Source organism: Rhipicephalus sanguineus, chromosome 2 (genome assembly GCF_013339695.2).
Source record: "Rhipicephalus sanguineus isolate Rsan-2018 chromosome 2, BIME_Rsan_1.4, whole genome shotgun sequence".
NCBI classification, from domain to species: domain Eukaryota; kingdom Metazoa; phylum Arthropoda; class Arachnida; order Ixodida; family Ixodidae; genus Rhipicephalus; species Rhipicephalus sanguineus.
This window is the reverse complement of record NC_051177.1, coordinates 158,497,199-158,517,315: the sequence shown is the minus strand read 5'-3', so window position 1 is coordinate 158,517,315 and position 20,117 is coordinate 158,497,199. Positions and strand designations below refer to the sequence as shown.

Here is a 20,117-nt window from a genome sequence, read left to right as displayed (position 1 = left end):
AATTACTGCCGTAATTAATGTTTGTCCGCATCTCAAAATGCCCTCTCCCACAGTAACGGTAACGCCGCAGGTAGCACGCAGATACCTCCTTTCTGTCATTTTTGAAAAAAATACTGGACACATTTCTTGAAACACCCTGTATATACGGCGGACAGAGTGAGCGACGCCTGCCCCCCCCCCCCCCCCCCCCCCCACTCGCGAACGAGTTGGTACGCCACTGCTCTAAGTATACATGCGCGCCTGCCTCGCGGGTCTGCCATAATAATACACCGCTAGCGAGTAACGTCATCGCTGCTAAAAGGACCACGCTTTTAGTATAACGATCGTTTATAAACATGTTGCGCCTTCATCATTCGTTGCGGGCTTAGGAACGCGGAGTGCGCAGTTCCTTTTTGCCGAATGTTTCAGGTTTGAAAGCTGTAAACGAATACACATGAAAGCTCTTAGCAACATAGAACAAATTCGCAACAATAACGAAGTTCGGGCGATGATGATGCTTTTCATATGGGAATTCAGAGGTGCGGCTTAAAGCTGCGACTGCTGTTTTTGCCGCCGCTCATTGAGCCGGTTGGCAGCATGCGGTGGTTCATAAAACCCACAATAAGTTACGCTACATGCATTGTATCGGAACAACTACTCTTTTATTTTTTTGATCTCAGCACTATTGCACTGACTACACTCAAAGTTAGTTACGAGAGTGAAAAAAAACCGCCGCTTGCACTGGTGGCCAACAAAGGAGCTACTGTTCAACCTAGTTATTTCTAAATTTTTGCTAGTGATGCCAACCTTTTGCTAGATATTCTGTTTTTGCTAGTAGTACTAAGTATAGTTAGGCTTGGCTATCTTTCTCCTGTTTCGGTCGATTCCCCACAGTAACACGTTGCACGCGGTATTTGAGGGAACACGCCACGTGACTACCTGTTACGTAATGTTGTGATTTTAGTCACGCGACTTGCTGTTACTTGGTTCTTAGCGAGGACATGTCACGTTAGGAGTTGTTACGTGATTTTAGTCACGTTACAACCTGTTACGAGAGGTTAGGGGATCTTTAATCACGTGTGTAGTTGTTACGTGAGCTGAGTCACGTGACTAGACGTTACGTGATTTTAGTCACGTGAGTAGATGTTACATGGTTCGTAGAACGCTGTTGGCGTTCCCCTTCGTTATTCCATAATCGAAACCCTCATATCAGTACTTGCCACCCTGAATTCCTATCCCAACCCTTTCTAATACCATGCACTCTTTACCCTCTCACCGCCCCCTTTTCCTTTCCTCACCCTCGCATCACTCCGCCTCACCTTTTCATCGTTCATCTTCACCGTCACTTCCTTTTCCCACCTCCTTGCTTTACCTTACTATTCAAGGATATGATATTGTCACGTGGACGTGACGTTGTCCGAGATGAACTCTTCATTTGGCCAAACTTGTGGCCGGGAAACGGAAAGTAAAACAACAGCAATACACACTGTACACTAATAGCGGCAAACAGAGCGTCGGCCGTCGAAAAACTGACAAGCGGTGAAGCGCGTCGGCATTTTACATGTGCCGTCAAATGTTTCAGCGTTATCGCTAGTTCTCGCGCAAGCTCTAGAATAAGCTCGAGTGATCGCGTCTTGCGCGCAATCTTAACAAGACGATCTACTATAATCGGGAAGCTTCTCGAACAATGAGGCGCGGTTCGCACTCAGCGTTGCTGACAGTCTTTGTAAGCGAAGACCGAATACAGCAAAAATGATAATGAGAAACGCACGTGGCAATATGCACTGCCCTCTCCCCTTCTTTTCCTCCTCACCTTCAATTCCTTTTCCAACCCCTTGCTATACTATACGATGCACGGCTATGCTATGACTCAACCTCTTTCTCACCTCCTATCCATCGTGTTCACCCCAACTTCCCTTTCCCAACCCTTTCTATACTATACATGGCTGTGGTATGTTGCACCAGCATACCATTTCCCACCAGCAACACATTCAAATGATTCCCATAAATTCCCATGCCCCCCAAATTGGTTTTTCCAGTACATGGATAACACCTTACGCCCGACTTTAACATATCCGCTGTTGAAACGAACCCGGTCATGTTACGTTATGGTGGAATTTATTTTATCATTAGAGCATTGTCTTGCAGCCGTGCCCGTTACGTGTGCGCCGGCTAAAACCTGCACCGAGTACTTCCTACGCAATCTATTGAATCATTAGCATGTGCCTGGGTTGCGAAGTACTCCACGCATCGTATCGTAGCCTTTTTTTATTCCCACTACTTGGCAGCTGCACCAAAATTTTGAGCTTGTCAGGAAAGGAAAGCATTAGCGTGGGAAGACCGTCAATCGCATGCAAATGCAACATATGGAATTTTCCTCAAGCTTCAGCGGTATAAAAGCGAAATGGCGTTCGCCCGTTGCCTCCTACCTAGCTCAGCGTTCACCACTCCATTCATTGTCACCACTTGCGCAGTTGTACTTCATATCTGGTCGACTCTACCCTCACTTATACCTGCTCCACTGCGCCTGCGGCACCTCTTCATGCGAAGGGAACCTGTTCCCTCGTAAGTCCATCGCGTCATCCTTTTATTTTATTGTGATATAATTACATGAACATCTCGGCACGTTTGTGCCGTCGCTGTCATCTTTCGCGTAACGTGCAAATCGATAAGATAGCCAAGCGTATGGTATATTCTACGCGCTAGTAAAAAAGTGCCAGCGCCGGTGACGATCGCGTCTCGAGTAGGGATGAAACGATTCGGCCATCTCTGCCGCACGATTCCCTCACGCCAGCGTTTCACAGACGTAAGCAGCTGCTAGCCTTACTTCGTAGAACATTCCAATTTATTGCATTCGCATGCATTGCTTCGCCCTTCTGGCGAAACTGATTTTGTGTTTAGCGTTGAGTTATACTATTCATCGAATGTTGCTCCCGGATAGATTAGGCTTTGTAGATTTTCGTTGCCGTTAGTATTATGTTTTTCGTGTTTACCATTTCGTCGTGACATGCAATCTTTTTTTCCAATATGTATATGTAATGTGTGCTTATCGTTCTTGCCGTAAAACCTGGTTTTTATTATGTAGGTCACGTCACAGTTTGTAACTTCTTGCACCAGCCACATAGTATCAGGACACTAGTGCATTTCGATCGCCATCAGCGCTTCATCTTTCGTGCCGCATTGTCAATTTCTTTCCGAAGATAGCTATATCATACCGATGCAGAGGGCAGTTGTCTTAGGATTATTTCTTCTGGTGCTACTTGAAAAGGTGTAGAGGACTCTCTGTGTGTAGGTGAAGAATAGTTTCAGTAAGTGGCATTAGGCATGGTCAAGCCATAATCTGTGTCGCGCAGCAGTATGGCTTACCAACAGCAAGTGCTAGTCAGGTGTCCCAGGGTTGTCTCGTCTACGATGTTTCGAAGCACGCGCACTCTCCACAGCCACTGCCAGAGCCTCACCTAAAAGCTTCTTATTGTGAGGATGGCTGGCTTCGTACTTTGTCATGGGTTGTTGTGAGCGTACATTTTGGTACAAGAAATCCCGTATATGCGGGAAAATACATTGACATTCCGCCTTTCTCGGTTATCCAATAAGTTGGTTCTTATTGCGGGCGTGAATGTTCCTGAACAATTTTACCCTTCTTTCAAAAATGGTAACATAAACTTCTGCGAAATTCGTTTCGCTGGCTGGCGGCCGCCTATGAAATTATTTTGCCTCTAAATACTTCAGTTATTCCTTGTGCTTTGTTGTCATTAAGTCTACCGCATCGCTTTGTAAGTATGTATTAGATAATCACGCTTATTATTTTCTAGCAGTGATTTGAAGAACGGAAACCTATGCTGAGTGCCAGTCAGCGTCTGACAAGTGTCCGCAACGGTGCCATACTAAGACTACGCGCTTGTCTAGTATTCATTGTTTTTAGAACGCTTGGTATCTCGATTGTTGCTTCCGGGCGCTCGTGTAAATTATTTGCAATGTACAACAGTCCCTAGCAGTGTCTTGTCCCTCTATTAATTTTGAAGTAAGAACCAAAAATATCTTTCACACAGCGGCTTTGTTGTTGAACCAACCTCGTATACATTAATTTAAATTATTGTAGCTTAGTGTGGGCGACTACTGGAAAAATGAATATGATTCGGCACGTTGACAATATGGGTTTTCTGGAAACAACACGGCCAGCTTTTCTAAAGCATCAAATAATCAAAATAGAACATTTATACACTTTTCGCCTGCTTAATTTTTTTACTTCTCAAATACTGCCTTCAAAAATTTCTTTGTGTCTACTGCATATTTGACACCTAGAGTCATATCCGTCAATACCAGAAATAGTGACATGTGGTATGTTACCTGGTTTCGAATTAAATATAGCCTACAATCATTACAGTATAATCTGCCACACATTTTAAATAAATATCAAGGTGTAAAGTGTAGCTCACTGAAGGAACTTCGAATACTTTTTGTTAACATGTGACGATTGATTGTTATCTTATTGTTCTGTAATCAGAGCCACCTACGTATGGTGTTTTTTTGTAACCGTAGCGTATATTCTCTTTCTTCTTATGTATTATGCTTTCATTATTTCTGTATATTAGTCATATCTTGTTTTGTGCATTTGTGTAAATATTTATTTACTTTGAGTTTCTAACAATGTTACTATTTTTTCGTGCAACCGCCACGTGTGCCTTGTAACGGACCATCGGCCCAGTCAAGCTGTTATTAAACAGCTTTTAGCCAATGATATCCCCCAGAATGTATGTATTTCTGGAAATAAAGATGTATTGTATTGTATTGTATTGACTGCTCAAGCCGTATTTCACGACGTAATGCTTTTCCAGAACACCGATAGGGCAGGTAGTCTATATAAGTAGACCGAAGTGATATCACTCATCTTAAGTCACGCTGCGGACGTCGCCTGTCTTGCTCGGCTTTGTTCCTTTAGCAGCTTCTACATTTATCATATGTTTCAAGTGGCACAAAGTAATAAATAAAATGACAAGCATATGTGCAGTAAAATTATCATTGCTATATCGCATACTCGGTATAATCATCAATATTACCGTCTTCGAGTAGTCATCACAATTTCTACGTTAGAACATTGGCTGAACAAGACAGCCATAATATATCCCGATGGAAGCGCAAATGCTTGAGGGCCGTGTGCTTAGATTTAGGTGCACGTTAAAGAACCCCAGGATGTCGAAATTTCCGGAGCCCTCCACTACGGCGTCTCTCAATCATATCGCTGTTTTGGGGCGTTAAACCCCAGCAATTATTATAATTCCCAAAGACACCCTCCACCACCAGCCTGATGCTGACCGCTGCCTTTCCATCCTACCACAGGGGCACCTGAAAATTTGCGACTTCGTACCTTTGCACAAATGAAACGAAATGCGCAAGTAGCATTCAGATATGCTACAGTTCAAGTTGAAATTTTTCTTCAATTAAAATGGCGAATAGACTATCAGTAAAATAATTTTACCTTTTTAGTCACTGAGACCCCTACAAGTCTCAGCTGCACCCTTGGTTGGATCACGCTTTTGTACCGTAGGTTGGCCTGTTGAAAACAAAAAAAAGACATTACGATTTCAGTTCACCGTACATGTGTCAAATAGAACAGCCCAAACATAGTGGCAAATGTTATTTAAAAGCCAGACAAAACCGACAAATTTAAAAACAATCACATCTTTTGTCTCTTACATTATTGGACGTAACGTGCAGTAATTACGTTGTCTTGAATTCCTGTCTTTTTATTTTAAATAGTGTGTTTCATTATGTGTTTATTGCATGTCCTTGTACTATGAACAATCTGCGCTTGTACATAGGTCAGACATGTTGAGAAATACACCTCAGCTCAGTTCGACCTAGTCAAATACACACGGTCGCACGTAGCGTCTTCTTTGTATCATATCCCGGCATATATATTATTAGTCTATTTTAACGGCACTCCAAAGTTTACAAATCACACTGTGGGCATTTGTTTGTTTTTCCTTCAGCACTACGGCACATACCAACTCCGGGGATTATCAGGCATTCTTTATCATCTGTACGTGATCATCTTCACACACTGTTCTCCATCATCATCGCTTGTGGGGTCACATCTTGAGATTGTTCCGTGCCTCTGAGGTGATCGGTTTGCCACGTTCTCTATGCGTAAAAAGGTGTGTCAACTGCTACTTCAAAAGTGCTCCAGTGTGCTCGCACTCCACTCTCCCGCTCTCCGTCCTCGAGTTTCGTTGAAGTCGCTATTTGTGCCAGTTGGCGGCCGGCATGTCACAGGACGAACACTCAGTGACTTATTAATCTACAATATCGACTACCACTGCGGCTGCTCCTTCATCTTGGATCGTCAGCGGGCCCAATCGCGATCCTCATTTGATTGTCGGACTTCGAAATGAAGATGTGGAACATTGGCTAGGCCAGTACGACATAGTGAGTGCGGCGAACAGTTGGGACGATCCCCACAAGCTCCGTCACGTCTCCTTTTACCTCACAGGCGTGGTAAAGACCGTTTTTTAACCACCAGATCGACTTTACCGGCTGGAGCACTTTTGAAGAGCAGCTCCGACAAGTGTTTGGTACTACGGAAGCTTGGTCCGCCCTCGCGGAGAGGATACTTGGCACTCGCAAACAACTCGTCAAGTCGTATACATCATATTATAGAGGTTGTCCGAGCGCATATAACCAGCCTCCCTGTTTACTATGACGTCCGACGTGACATATCTGCTACTGCTGTGGGTATCGCGCGCACATCGCACGTTTCTGTCGCAAGCGTCAGCAAGACGGACGTCGCGCGTTTGACATGAACGAGGCGACTTTTCAAATGGGGCCACTTTCGAGCACCGTCCTTACGGTACGCTTCCCGGCCGCCCTCCTTCTGCACCTGCAACGTCGAGACGGCTCTTAGCTATCATCCTGCCAGGCGCCTCTCGCCGTCACTCCTTCGTCACTCTATGTCACCGCTTCTACCAGCATCCGAATTCGCCGAGCGCCGGCAGGAATACCTAATAGGTGGCTTTTGGGGAAAAAACTGCGCGTTCGGTAGAAGGCATAAAAGTGACAGCATTATTAGACACTGGTGCTAGTTTGTCAGTTATTCACCGCGGTTTGTATTCCCGTCTCCGGAAAGTTACTACTCCCTACTACGGACCTACGCTGGTCGATGCTCGAGGGAATGCCTTTCGACCTTCCGCACGTGCACTGTTCGTGTCATTTATTGATGGACTTCTGCATTACGTACAATTCGCAGTGCTTAGTTCCTGCGCCCAGCAGGTCATATTAGGATTGGGATTTTCTTTCATCGGCGTCCCCATCCATCTGCTGCCGGCAACGTGTTCTCCACATGACTGATACCACCCATTCGCTTCACGCGCATGACCTGCCGCTTCGCTTGCTTACTGCTCGTGGATGTAGTTCGGTGTCAGAACACACCGAGCTACCTCCACGCTGTCAGCGTATTGTTGTAATCACGTCTGATGTCATTGACCACGGTTATGTGCTCGTACAATCATCTACACGCTGTCACATCAGAGCGATAGCCTTCGCTGGTCAGTCTCGACGATGGGTCCGCATTCGTTCACTCAACAAACCCGACATCCCAAACAAGTGTGATTCCCAAGGACATAACGCTGGCTTGCATCCCTAAATAAGCGCCTGTCTTGTTGTTCACCTTCAAGTGGCTTCCTCTTAAGATCCCTCTGTTGGGCGTTCCGTATCAATGGCTGCCTTTGAAGCTACCATCAGCTCGGACCTGACCCCTTCCCAGTCACTCCCCTTGCTGACCAAGCATGAAGCTTCGTTTGACGTGCATTCCACTCTATGAGAACAGGCTTCCGTCGCGACGCACCGGATCGAGACACATGGTTGGTTCATCGTTCATTGTCGATAACATCGCGTATCTCTAGCAGAACGGAAGGTTATCGAAGAAAACGTTGACCACATGTTGCGATTGAACATAACGCCTGTCTCGCACCCAGGCCAGCATCCTGGGTGCGAGACAGGTGTGCTCTGGTGTATAGACACGGGCGCGCTCGCGGCTCGCGACATGCCGTCTCGGCCGAGGCATGGGCGGGTAGAGAGGTGTCCTTTGGTGTCTCTAAGGGGCTCCGAGCCAGCCGCTGCCCAGACCCCACCACCCATGGCAACCTGCTCCCGAGGTGATGAGGGACTATTAGTGAAGATGAGAGGCTCAGCTAGCTGGATTCTAGTGGTAGCACAAAAACGACAGTTGAATATGGTTTTATGAGTTCGCTAGCGTTAGAAGGCCACCAAAGCGAACTTCTGGCTAACGCACAACACCTGTTAATGCCTTGATGATCATAGTGTAGCAATTGCTGCACAAACACCGACAAGCAAACATTGATCGATCATCCTCCTTGGCGCATGTGCGCGACGCCCGTCTTGATTAATAACGCGCTTGTCAAAATTTTGTTTGGCAAGTCTAGCTCTTATTACACAACTAAATCACACAGGGAAGTACCATTTGATATTTAGGAGCGGTTTTGAGCGCACCAGAGCCGTCGATGGGGAGAGTCTGGCGAATGGGCGGGGCTAGTGACGTCGCGGCGCGGCGATGACGCTGTTCACATCACCGCCACGCCTCCGGTCCAGCGGCGTACGCCATATATAGTCTTTCCGTGCGACGGGCGCACGGCTGAGGCCATGTACTCGCTGTTCATTCGTGAAATCTAGCGCTCCTAAACAAATAGCGAAATCGAAATTGTGCAGGAACATTGTTATACAAATTTAATGAAGAATATGGAGTGAATTAGACGTGTCCAAATCATCGTGAAACTGAGTTGTGCACGCCGATTCTAGTCCACGACGTTCTACGATACGCGCTGTGCCTTTAGAGCGCAGCTCTTAGGCGTCTGTTCCTGCGTTGTTCGGCATTGCCGTTGGCGTAGTCGGCGTAGCCGATAGAGCGAACGAGGACGAAAGACAGCGAACGTGGATTCTGTCGATATCACGAGCCGCTGGCTTCTAACATCGCTTTCTTCCTCCGTCATGCGTGCTCGCCCTTCGGTCGGAGCTCGTGCGCATGCAGGGCTGGTGGGTGCGCTGTCGTGACGCTTGTCGTGATGGGGATGTCGATGACGCCTGCAATGCACAGAGTGGCGTGCGTAGCACTCGTGCACTGGCAGTTTCTGTGGCAATATGTAACGAATGTTCCAATGCGAATAGCCAGAAATTCACAGTTCGCGTTGCCTCAACGCAAAGCTGCGCTCAGAATTCGCATGAGGGAGTGACTTTTCGAGCTATGAAGACCGGTGGGTTGGCGTCTATTTTGGTTTTTTTAAATGTGAAGCATTTCTTAGCGAACTTCTGCGACTTTCAGCGTATTTATCTGTCTATCTACCTATCCGCCTAAGAATTTGTGCTCTCCTGGCCGTTTCGTTCATGGGGTGTATACCAAAATTGGTATGGCATAATGTGACTGTATGACAAACATAAATGACTGGTCATAACATGAAAATCATGATATGCACGTCATGTACAGCATGATTTACATGCCACACTCTTGGTGCTCTTGCGGCCGTTTCGTTAATTTGATATATACAAAAATTTGTATGGCTTGACAAGAGTGTATGGCGAACATAAATAACAGGAGCTATTATGAAAATCATGACACGCATGTCATGTACAGCACGACTTACGTGCCACGCTCATGGTGCGCTGGCGGACGTTTCTCTACCTTGATGTACACCAAAATTGGTATTGCGCGACATGACTGTGTGACGAACATAAATAGCGGGAGTTAATACGAAAACCATGACACACGTGTCATGTATAGGATGACTTACGTGCCACGCTCATGGTGCGCTGGCGGCCGTTGCGCTAGCTTGATATACACTAAAATTGGTAGTGCGCGACATCACTGTGTGACGAACATAAATAATGGGAGTTAATGTGAATATCATGACACGCGTGCCATGTGCAGCATGACTTACGTGCCACGTTCATGGTGCGATGGCGGCCGTTCCGCCAGATTGATATACACCAAAATTGGTATTGCGTGATGTGACTTTGTGACGAGCATATATAACTGGTGTTATTTTTGGAACGTGTCACGTGACAAGAATCATTGCATACCACGCCGGAAAAGTCTGTGCACGTGTTCTGGCAGCAAAGCAGAAGATAAAGAAGAGGACGGATTGCGTGCCGGTTCATGATGATGACAATTTTTATTCGCCACTAACGGGGATTCTCCTAGCTTACACAGCTCTGCTTTTAAAAGAAACAGAGATACCAGCGCACGTAATTGTATTAAGGCCACAAAAGCGCAAAAGCGGACGTACACAGGCGGCTTGGGGATCTCGAGGCCTAAAATTCCCTCTTAAAGAATTGTAGTGCCGGGACCCCAAAGTACCTTGCGTACGTAAGCCCCTTACGTTCCTTTGCATAGTCCATGGGTGTGGCTGAGAGTACAAGGGAACGTAAGAGGGTGAATAAGGAAGCGGCTTGGAGTCTCCGGAACTAAAACTCTCTAATAAGAGAGAGAAAAAAACTCGCAGAGTCCCTTATGCATTCGCCTAAGACCACTCGAAGGCGAAAGCCGTGTTCCTTTTCTTCAGTTGATGTATTGTTCCTCACGCCCCCCTCCCCCCCCCCCCTCGAAAGCTTTGTGTCCTAACATTGTTTTGCACTGCCTCCAAGATCGGAGGCACTGAAATCTCTCTACACCACATCTGGTCATGTGCTGACGTCATCGCGTGAAGTCACGTTATTCGACGTCATGATGACGTCACAATCTTTGGTCGTATGGTCACGTCAATACGTGATGATTTTTGACATCCCTCGTGTTGACGCCGGCGACGCCGCGGACGCCGGCGGTCAATTTTCGCGTTTGCTGAGGCATCTAAGGTTTTCGTCAGAGCAGGTGCAGGGCCCCCAGTAGGCGCGTGTTAAATAAAAACAATACCTCGTTCGGCTATAACTCCTCAGGATCTAATACAGTTCGTTATCTGTCTGCCTCGTTCGGCTAGACTGATAGCGGACATCTTGTTGGTTTACTTTACAAAATCATTTTTCTGCTCAACTTCTTCGCGCTCTATACTTCCTAATCACGAAATTTCATCGAGCACATGAGGGCCCCTTGCTATAGTGGAAGAGCTTCCTGCACGAGCACAACACCGTGCACTATACGTGCATGACTAAAAAGCGCAAGGCACATTCGCATAGCACAGAAGCGCGGATTAATTAACCTGCGCGAATTAAACGTGAAACTGGTAGCATGTACACAAGCGGCACCACAGCGGTAAATGACACCATAGGCTGACAGCCACAGGAACGCAGACCACGTAATGTACAACACATGCCAACTAACCGCCGCAGCTGACGCGCGGCGGCACTAGCCTGCGATATCGAAATAAATCTTCCCCTCACAACGTCACGGTAACATGCCAAGCTCGTGCTCAGAACGCGCGATAAATTACGCAAACGCAACACATCACGCTTGACACTTATAGCGTGATCGCTGCAAAATTTCACTCTGCCCAAGCGATCGAAACGCGACCCATAAAACTCCTTTTTTTCAGCGTGACAAAATTATTTTTAAAGTTTGTGCGCCTGAAAGGCACCCATTGCACAACAAATAATAAGTTTGTGTTAATGGTACGCTGTTTATAATACCAGCAATATTCAAGCTAAATACTCAAGTACGTATCTCGCATAGCACGGGGCAGTCGGTCGGGGTCCATTTGTGCGTCTGATATGTTTCTGATCCAAAGGCGTCGTCGTTTCTTTTCCTTCGGCAGCATAAAAAGCGGAAACCCTGCGCGCTGCTGTTTGAACAGCCAACCGCGCAACAGCAGCCCATCGCACGCAACAAATTCACGCTTGAATGCGAGGAGCAGCCACCATGAATACGCACGGCTTCGCACAAGAGCTTCGTAACCTACGCGCGCTCCTCAGCGATCGTGTAAGTGCGGCGCGCCGGCGTCTCTCCGTCGCGGCAGCGCCGGACTCCGCGCAGCGCTGTCGCCACTGCCGCCCGCCGCCGCCGGCGAGGAGAGAGGGTTTACGTCACGAGAAGAGGGCGGCGCTGGGGCGGAGCTCGGAGAGCGGCGAGATGAAACAATTGCCAAGCTCTCCCAAAGGGTATATATGGCTCTGGAGCGCACTGGCCATTTAACTTTTTCGCAAAAATATTTTGTACAGGCTTCATGTTGAGCAAGGCACCACTTTACCAGATGTAACATAGTAATAATCGTTGGCGTTTAACGTCTCAAAGCCACGAGGTGAATAAGGAGGACGCCGTAGTGGAGCGCTCCGGAAATTTACACCACGTGGGGTTCTTTAACCTGCGCCTTAATCTAAGTACAAAAAAAAGCCGGCAGATCCCACGCATTGTGGGAATCGATGTAATGCGAAGCAGCCAACAAACAGCTCCATACATCGTCTCGTATGTCATTGACGAAAATGCGTGTCATGGTTTTCATGTTAACTCCTATTATTTATGTTCGTCACACAGTAACGTCGCGCAATACCAACTTCTGGGTATATCGAGCTAGCGAAACGGCCGCCAGCGCACCATGAGCGTGGCACGTAAGTCATGCTGTACATGACATGCGTGTCATGGTTTTCATGTTAACTCGTGGTATTTATGTTCGCCACACAGTCACGTCGCAAGATACCAATTTTGGTGTATATCGAGCTAGCGAAACGGCCGCCAGCGCACCATGAGCGTGGTACGTAAGTCATGCTGTACATGACATGCGTGTCATGACTTTTCATGTTAACTCGTGTGTTATTTATGTTCGCCACACAGTCACGTCGCGTAATACCAATTTCGGGGTAAATCAAGCTAGCGAAACGGCCGCCAGCGCACCATGAGCGTGGCACGTAAGTCATGTTGTACATGACATGCGTGTCATGATTTTCATGTTAACTCGCGTTTTCATGTTCGTCACACAGGCACGTCGCGCAATACCAATTCCGGGTTAGATCAAGCTAGCGAAACGGCCGCCAGCGCACCATGAGCGTGGCACATAAGTCATGCTGTACATGACATGCGTGTCATGACTTTTCATGTTAACCCGTGTGTTATTTATGTTCGCAACACAGTCACGTCGCGTAATACCAATTTCGGGGTAAATTAAGCTAGCGAAACGGCCGCCAGCGCACCATGAGCGTGGCACGTAAGTCATGCTGTACATGACATGCGTGTAATGACTTTTCATGTTAACTCGTGTGTTATTTATGTTCGCCACACAGTCACGTCGCGTAATACCAATTTCGGGGTAAATCAAGCTAGCGAAACGGCCGCCAGCGCACCATGAGCGTGGCACGTAAGTCATGCTGTACATGACATGCGTGTCACGATTTTTATGTGAACTCGTGTCATTTATGTTCGTCACACAGTCACGTCACAAGATACCAATTTTGGTGTATATCAAGCTAGCGAAACGGCCGCCAGCGCACCATAAGCGTGGCATGTAAATCATGCTGTACATGACATGCGTGTCATGATTTTCATGTTATGACTTGTCATTTATATTCGTCATACAGTCATGTTACGGCATACCGATTCTGGTGTACATTCAATTAACCAAGCGACCAGGAGAGCACGAAGTCGTAGGCAGCTAGATAGATAGATAGATAGATAGATAGATAGATAGATAGATAGATAGATAGATAGATAGATAGATAGATAGATAGATAGATAGATAGATAGATAGATAGATACGCTCAAAGTCGCAGAAGTTCGCTAAGAAATGCTTCGCATTTAAAAATCTTCGGCTCGAGTAAGACTAGAGATTCCAACCTGGACCCCTCGCTCCGTGGCGCTGTGCGTTTCGCCGCTCAGCCGTGATGTAATATAGCGTCGTAGAAGAGTAAACACATTGAGGACGCTTAAGCTTCGCCTTCCAGAGTAGAACGCCATAGCGTATTCGGGTCCCGTGTGCATCGCCTTTTCAATTGGTAGCCTCCCTCGCTTCGGTTGTCGGTACATGCCAGAACCATGCCGCAAGGAAACGAACGTCGGTGCGCGTAGCATTGGTCGTTTCAAACCATCCTAGAATGCCTACTGCAACCTAGCATCCTAGAATGCCTACTGCAGTTGCGCAGTGACCACTACGCCATAATTCTTCCTTTTGCGAATTAGCGAAGGGCCCACTACGCGTCTGTAAGGCAACACACGAACCTACGCAGCTGCTCACTTTGTTGATGCTTTTGCTGACGATGATTATTAAATATGTCTGAGCGTTTTGTAATGGTTGGGCCTTAACAACCACTCGTTGGGTAATTCACATCTTTTGACGGCTGGCGCGGTTTTATGCCTCTGGCACGCAATATTAGATGCGTTAAGGAGACTCCTCCCAATACACGATATTCATGTAGTGGATTTTAAAGCTGTTTCAAGGATCGGCTTGGCTCTGTGGTAGACCACCTGCTTGCTACGCATACGGCCATGGTTCGATTCTCACTCGAACCAAAGAAAATGGTGTCAGTACCACATTAAACAAGATCATTTACAGACTTCGTCGGAGTGTAGATGTGCGACTAGAACAAACGTAGGTGCGTGCACATCGAACGGTGGTTGCACCAACACCAACATAGATTGTGTAAGCTCTCATTTGTCAATGTACAATGAACATTGAACTGCTTTTGTAAAGGAACGTTTCGCTTTTATGTTATACCGATTGCTATGATGGAGGGATCAACCATGTTCTCTTTGCTCACTAATCCAACTTGCTAACATCGCAGGCAAGGCAACTAAATTGCACGGGAAAAGAACTGATGCTGAAGGGCGCTTCTGCGCGCGCCGTTTTCTTCAGAACTAAAGCGCAATGCTGATCTTGTCGACGAAAGCAGTTCGGGACAGAACTTATTTTTTATTCTTTCAACCAATCAACACATTCGATTGAAATCGGTGTTACCCCTCATCCGTCATTGCCACGACTCCCTTGTTGCCTCAACAATACAGGACGTATTGGGAGGCCATCACAGATCGATGACGGTACACCAACAGCTAGCACCTGGAATACTGTGATATGCAATTGGCTTTGCTTTCGCGCCCAAGAAAAAAAGATGGACGCCGCTTTTGGCTTTGTTGACGGGTGGTAGTCTACATTTTAAATACCCCGTACTTCCTCGCCATAGAAGCGAATTCCCATACACTGGTCTCAGACAGAGTCCTAAAGATGGATGAAAGTTGCTGCTAGCTTCATGTTTTAACTTTACTGCGAAATAAATTCAGTTACATTCTGAATTATTGAAAAATTTACGTGACCCCGAAATTTCACATTTAAGTTGCAGAATATACAGAACAATTGGAAGACCCATGACACATACCGAAGCCATCATAAGGGCGACATATCTCGCAATTTTAGATTCCACGAATTGTAATGCTTGGCAGATATACAAATCCACTACGACGTGCACTTCAGGGTATATCATCACTGGAATACGTGGCGCTGAAAATGATAGAAGAAATCAGACGTTTTGTAGATTTTAGTCTCTGGCTTATGACTGTGTCACCAGGACCTAATTTGATGTCGTTGAAGAAAACGTTGATTCGTAGATGTATTACCAAATATACAATTTGTGCAACTTTTGAATTTGAAAGCGCTACGTAAGCAATCTCAAATTATATAAGGGATAAAGCGCAAAGGAAAGCGAAACAAGAAGAGACACAAACAAACGCTTTTACGTGTCACTTCCCTTGTTCCAATGTTTGGCGCTTTATTCCTTCAGTAACATGCACACGTTGTGCAGCAAAATTGTTCTGCGGCAATATGGAATATTTTGAGAAGCATAGCGTATGATGAAGATAGGTTCAAATTCAGGTCATAAATTTTATTTCTTATACAGTGGACATCAATAATATCGTAGTGATTTTATTTTTTGAAAAGTTTGCAAAAGAGGAGGCGTTGACATTAGTTGAGCTTTAATCAGATTGATGGAAAATCAGGTGTAACCAACCTTTGTACCACTGCAGTCTGCGAGATTCCACCATCGGCGATGTTTCGTTCACGGGTGGTGTTGCTGATGTTGTGGAGGAAATAAACAATAATATGTTTACATGCACAAAAGCGGCGAGTTAGATGAACGACCATATTGATTGGTGTACAACTGGTCATATGAAGCGCTACTCTTTCAAGTATCAGTCTTTCGTGAATGTTTGACCTACATCTTATGCAATGAATACTATATAATGTGCCAGTGTTCGGACTGACTAGTTTGTAATAACTTTTGGTAGCAGCCCAAAACATGACGAAGTTACGAACATACACTCGTGTACTTCATAAACTTACATAGCAAATTATTCTGACGTTTATAATTGCTTGAACTCACTCCCGTTTTTATAAAGAATACAATAGTAACCACTGTATCAGGCTATTTTATTGTAGGTACATAGCGCTATTCTCGTATAGGAAGATTTTCTTCTTTGCTTCTGGTAAGTCTCTAAATAATAAACACAACAATACCTTGTTAGAAGACGTCAATGAGCTGAACATCCATGTGGTTGTGCAATCATATTTTTAAGACTGGATTTGCAGATCACGTAGATAAATCATCGATCAAGATTTAGGTTAGTGCAATGCATTACTCACCGACGTCCCATATTATTCACTTCTTAAAAGATTACGATCGTGTAAATACATCTTGACACACACGTAGACGCTCATATATGTGCGTGTACTCATTTATTTGTATAGAAAATGGCTTCTTCATTTACTTCCACATGCCTGAAGTTTTTAAGCCAGTTCGCTAAACAAGAAATTCCGTTGCTTTGTGAAGAGTCACGCGTATTTCGAACGGCGTTTTAAGCACCTCTGTATAACCAGGCTTTTTAAAGCCAAAAATGTAGAGCTTTGGCTACCTGGTCACACATTTTTAAAATGGGAAAACAGTGCAGAAAAAGACAACGCACAAGCGAAGGAGCACAGGAGACGACCACTGGACGAGCACATATCGCACCGCGCACCTTTAAAGATGCCCGGTGCGGTAAGTGCATCGTAAATCAGCGATCTCCTAAGCGCTCTGCAGTCAGCCGCGAAAAAAACCGATTCAGAACCTCAGAGCAATAAAAGAATACCTAGATGCATAATTCTATAGGAAGACAAAGGAACGCCGATGAAAAGGAAAGCTTGATAATTACCAGTTACATGCAATATGCATTTTGCAATCTGTGGTTTATGATATAATTTAGTTCAGCTCCTGTAATGACCTGCACGATAATGATCACTAAATAGTACTGTTTCGCTTGGTAAATATCCTTCAACAGTCAATACCTTTCGAACGCTACTATTATCAGGCAACAGAATAAACCTGTTCGAAAGAAAGCATGTTCGAAGAAATCTAACCAGAGACTATGAACGCCTCCTGCACCTGCCTTCAGCTTTGTCCGCTGCCGTTATCACTTCCTATAAGATTCTTCAAATTATTCTCAATGCACTATGCGCATGCGTTATCGCATACTCTTAATTCTATTTCTTATATTCAGTAAAACAAGCCGAATGCATGCAAGCCACATTTACCATAATCATCGTCTCGATGACCTGCGTTATCAGGGTTTTCAATCTCATACAGTTCGTGTGCCTGTTGACCATTAATCGACCTCTCAATCCCTTCGAGAGGTCTTATCCGCAAATTATTACCAAGTACACCTTCCTGAAACGACAAATCGCAAGATAAATATATGTATGGGTCAGCTGAAAAGCAAACTACTCCCGAACAAAGTAAAAAGGCCACCGAAGCAGTAAGGAAACTAGCGTGCTTCTGCGTTTCGTGGCGTAGTGATTAGCGCCATCCGCTGCAGAGCAAGAAGTCCCTGGTTCGATTCCGCGCTTCGGAAGCAATTTTCTGAATTATTTTCCTTGGGGCTTTTATATTGGTCGCGGGTTATAACACAGGAGTTTTATTCAAAAAGGCGTACAGCGTGTCGTACTCGAAGATAACGCTGGAGGCGTGGAGCCGCCAAGAACGTCTTCTTTTCCAGTCTTTCACGCTGCCCCTCTCGAGCGCACCGATTGTCTTCCTTGTCGTCGCCAGCGTATAGTCAGACACAAATATGGATGCGGCATTACCCTCCCTCCAGAGCGAGCATCGTCTCGATGCTCACGACGTAGCAGTCGATGCGCAGTTAGCGAGTGGGCGGTGACATCACTCAGAAAAGTACGGCTTCATGCGTACCACGTGCACTGTCTCAGGCAGATGCTGGCGGCGCTTTGAACAAGAAGAGCCGTCAGCGACGACTTCGTACGTGACGTCGCTAAGGCGGCGCAGCACCTCGTAGGGTCCGAAGTATCGGCGCAGAAGTTTCACCGAAGAGGCCTCGCCGTCGTACAGGGAACCAAACCCAGACTCTTTCCCCGGGCTTAAAGGTGACGAATCGATGGCGGAGATTGTACCGTTTGGCGTCAAGTTCTTGCTGGCTAGTTATTCTGACGCGGGCAAGCTGTCTTGCTTCCTCGGCGCGCTCAATGAAATCTGCGGCGTCCGTCTCAGAATCACAGTCATGAGGCAGCATAGCATCAAGCATCGTAGTTACGTCTCTACCGTGAATTAGTGTAAACGGTGTCATTTTCGTTGTTTCCTGGCGTGCCGTATTATACGCGAATGTGACGTACGGCAAAATCCTGTCCCAATTCTTGTGTTCCACGTCGACGTACATGCAAAGCATGTCGGCGATAGTCTTGTTCAGTCGTTCCGTAAGTCCATTTTTTGTGGGTGATAAGCTGTCGTCTTTCTATGCGCTGTACCACTGAGCGTAAGCACAGTGCGCAACAGCTCGGCTGTAAACGGTACCTTTGTCTGTTATCACGACCGCGGGAGCACCATGTCTCAGCACGATGCTCTCAATGAAGAACCAGGCCGCTTCATCTGCAGTGCCGCTTGGAATCGCCCTGGTCTCGGCGTATCGGGTGAGGTAGTCCGTCACCACTATAACCCATTTGTTGCCGCTGTCCGATGTTGGAAATGGGCCCAAAAGGTCCATGCTGATTTCAGCGAACGGAGTTTCCGGTACTGGAACGGGATGTAATAGCCCAGCGGGTTTGACCGGGGGTACCTTGCGCCGCTAACAGTCAATGCATGTTCGGACGTAATGTTTCACCTCCACTGCTATTCTTGGCCAGTAGTATCTTTCTTTGATACGTGTCATTGTTCTTGTGAAACAGAGGTGGCCCGACGTGGCTTCGTCATGAGAGGCTTGCAAAATTTCTTTGCGGAGGATTTCCGGAACTACCAGCAGATAGCTTTTGCCTGTTGGTGAGAAATTCTTCTTATAGAGAATTCCGTTACGCAAACAGAATGCTGATAAATTTCTCGAAAACACTCTCGGCGCATTCGTGGCTCGTCCATTCAAGAAGTCGATTAGTGAGTTGAGCTCCGGATCGCCTTGCTGTTGCCGGGAGATGACAGCCGCATCGACAACTCCTAAAAAGCCTGCGCATTCGTCATCCTCTGGGCTCGGTGGTTTAATCGGTGATCTTGACAGGCAGTCGGCATCAAAGTGCTGCCTTCCCGACTTGTAGACTACGGTCATGTCGTACTCTTGAAGCTCCAGCGTGCCAAACGTTGGTCAACCAACACAGGTGGTCGCTTACCACTTGGAAAGCGCGGCCATATAAATATGGGCGAAACTTTGCAACTGCCCAAACGACAGCCAGGCACTCCTTCTCAGTTGTTGAGTAGTTGGACTCAGCACGGGACAAGGTTCTGCTAGCGTAGGCAACTACTCTCTCCGCACCATCTTGGCACTGAACAAGAACAGCACCTAGGCCCACATTGCTGGCGTCTGTATGGATGGCTGTTGGTGCATCCTCATCAAAGTGAGCGAGTACGGGCGGAGTTTGTAGACGCTGCCGCAACTCGTTGAACGACGCTTCTTGCGCTTCGCCCCATACAAACGCAATATCTTCCCTTGTGAGGCGGGTGAGTGGAGAGGCGATGTGTGCAAAGTCCGCTATAAATCGCCGGGAATAGGCACAAATACCGAGGAAACGTCGGACCGCCTTCTTATCTACAGGCCTTGCGAACATTACGACGGCTGCAGTTTTATCTGGGTCAGGCTTAACACCTTCCTGACTGAGCACATGCCCCAGGAACTGAAGTTCTTCGAAGCCGAAGTGGCATTTTTCTGGTTTCAATGCGAGTCCTGCGGACCGTATGGCTTGAAGGACAGACAGCAGCCG

General features: G+C 46.5%; 1 protein-coding gene across 1 annotated transcript in view; it reads right to left on the bottom strand.

Moving 5' to 3' along the window:
* Window positions 1–20,117, bottom strand: part of LOC119382005 (metalloproteinase) — a 103,917-nt gene that overhangs the window by 56,059 nt on the left and 27,741 nt on the right. Inside the window, exons 4-8 of the mRNA XM_049412972.1 lie at window positions 17,460–17,592; window positions 15,901–15,963; window positions 15,271–15,392; window positions 5,456–5,530; window positions 3,195–3,261 (exon numbers count right to left, since the gene is read on the bottom strand). Coding sequence (XP_049268929.1) covers window positions 3,195–3,261; window positions 5,456–5,530; window positions 15,271–15,392; window positions 15,901–15,963; window positions 17,460–17,592 — 460 coding nt within the window. The remainder of the gene's footprint in view (window positions 1–3,194; window positions 3,262–5,455; window positions 5,531–15,270; window positions 15,393–15,900; window positions 15,964–17,459; window positions 17,593–20,117) is intronic.